Genomic DNA, 2,417 nt, shown 5'->3' with positions numbered 1-2,417 from the left:
GGCGGGGCGGCGCGGCGCCATTGGCCGGCGGGCGGGCAGACGCGCCGGCACGCCGCCGGCCCTGATTGGGCGGCCGGTGGGAAAGGTTAAACCAAAAAATTTTTTACAGCCCCGGTGCGTGTCTGCAGCTCTGAAATTAATTGCGGCCAGGGCGGTCTGTATAGCCCGTCTCCGCTCGCTCCTCGCCGACCCGCCGCTGCGGCTGCTCCGTCCTCCCCCCTGCTCTGCCTTTGCCGGGGGAACCGGGCACCATGAAGTAGCTTTTTTTTTTTTTTTGTGTGTGTTTGTGTGTTGTTTTTTTTTTTTTCCTGTTGTTGTTGTTGGGTTTTCAGAGGGTTTTTTTTCCCCCTTTTTTTCTCTCTTTTTTTTTTTTTTTTTCCTCCGCTCTGACTCGGTTTGATTTTATCTGATTGGTGATTATTATTACTATTATTTTTTTCCCTCCCCGGCGGTTCCTGTCCTTGCTACATGACTTGCCAGCGCTTGAGACTGCGGTCCAACTGCGCTGCCGCCGCCGCCGCTGCCGGTGGTGCCGCCGCCGCTGCCGCCGCCGCCGCTGCCTCGGCCACCGCCGCCGCCGCCTCCGCCGCCCCGTGCGCTGCTCCCTCGGCCGCTGCAACTTTCCCCCTCAGACTAGTGTGTGATGTTGGACATGGGAGATAGGAAGGAAGTGAAAATGCTGCCGAAATCCTCCTTTAGCATAAACAGCCTGGTGCCCGAAGCCGTCCAGAGCGACAACAACCACAGCAGCCACAGCCACCACAACAGCCACCACCCCCACCACCATCACCACCACCACCACCATCACCACCACCCGCCGCCGCAGCAGCCCCAGCGAGCCGCCGCGGCCGAGGAGGAGGACGAGGAGAAAGGCCAGCTCCTCCTGCCGCCCCCCGCCGCCGCCGCCTCCGGCGCCCTGGAGGTGGCCAAGGCGGACATGCTGGCGGGCAAAGGCGAGGCGGGCGCGGCGGCGGCGGCGGCGGCGGAGCTGGAGGAGAAGGAGAAGGCGGCGGAGGAGAAGAAGGGGGCGGCGGAGGGGGCCAAGGACGGGGAGAGCGGGAAGGAGGGGGAGAAGAAGAACGGCAAGTACGAGAAGCCGCCGTTCAGCTACAACGCGCTCATCATGATGGCCATCCGGCAGAGCCCCGAGAAGCGCCTCACGCTCAACGGCATCTACGAGTTCATCATGAAGAACTTCCCCTACTACCGGGAGAACAAGCAGGGCTGGCAGAACTCCATCCGCCACAACCTCTCCCTCAATAAGTGCTTCGTCAAGGTGCCCCGCCACTACGACGACCCGGGCAAAGGGAACTACTGGATGCTGGACCCCTCCAGCGACGACGTCTTCATCGGGGGCACCACCGGCAAGCTCCGCCGGCGCTCCACCACCTCGCGGGCCAAGCTGGCCTTCAAACGGGGCGCCCGGCTCACCTCCACCGGACTGACATTCATGGATAGGGCAGGATCCTTGTACTGGCCTATGTCCCCCTTCCTCTCCCTGCACCACCCCCGGGCCAGCAGCACTTTGAGTTACAATGGGACCACGTCCGCCTACCCCAGCCACCCCATGCCCTACAGCTCAGTGTTGACTCAAAACTCCTTGGGAAACAACCACTCCTTTTCCACGTCTAATGGGTTAAGTGTTGATAGACTAGTCAATGGAGAGATACCTTATGCCACTCATCACCTCACAGCAGCAGCTCTGGCCGCCTCAGTGCCGTGTGGCTTGTCAGTCCCCTGCTCCGGCACCTATTCCCTAAACCCCTGCTCTGTAAACCTCCTAGCAGGACAGACGAGTTACTTTTTCCCCCATGTTCCTCACCCTTCAATGACTTCTCAAAGCAGCACTTCAATGACGGCCAGGGCAGCCTCCTCCTCCACGTCGCCACAGGCGCCCTCCACTCTCCCCTGTGAGTCCTTAAGACCTTCTTTGCCAAGTTTTACAACGGGACTTTCCGGAGGACTTTCTGATTATTTCACACATCAAAATCAGGGGTCTTCTTCAAACCCTTTAATACATTAACATCCATGGGATCAGACTGTAAGTGAACATTTTACACACATTTGCATTGTAAATGATAATTAAAAGAAAAAAAAAGCAAAACAAAAAAGTCCAGGTATTTTTTATTAAGTCCCCCATTTTCTGTACGTTTGTTCAGTCTTTAGGGTTGTTTATTCTTCCACCAAGGTGAGGAGTGTCAGCAAGGTGCAATGTGGGGAGATTACAATGTAGACTATGAAGTTTGGAAGACAAAATTATAGTAGAATGTGTATCTAAATAGTGACTGCTTTTGCAATTTTTTATTCAAATACGATAAGTCTATCACTAAAAGCCGTCAGATTCTCCATGTTTGCAGTATTATAAGTTATCATGGATATGTCGGTGGGTGCAGAACTTGAAAGGAAAAAAAAACCCA

General features: G+C 55.9%; 1 protein-coding gene across 1 annotated transcript; it reads left to right on the top strand.

Annotated features, from left to right (window-relative positions):
* The first annotated feature begins 643 nt into the window (after positions 1-643).
* On the top strand, positions 644-2,023 carry FOXG1 (forkhead box G1). The gene has a single exon (XM_054200499.1). The coding sequence runs from the start codon at positions 644-646 to the stop codon at positions 2,021-2,023; it is 1,380 nt and encodes a 459-aa protein (XP_054056474.1).
* Positions 2,024-2,417: the final 394 nt, after the last annotated feature.

Source organism: Rissa tridactyla, chromosome 4 (genome assembly GCF_028500815.1).
Source record: "Rissa tridactyla isolate bRisTri1 chromosome 4, bRisTri1.patW.cur.20221130, whole genome shotgun sequence".
NCBI classification, from domain to species: domain Eukaryota; kingdom Metazoa; phylum Chordata; class Aves; order Charadriiformes; family Laridae; genus Rissa; species Rissa tridactyla.
Note: the sequence above shows the minus strand (reverse complement) of the source record. Positions and strands in the feature narration are given on the sequence as shown.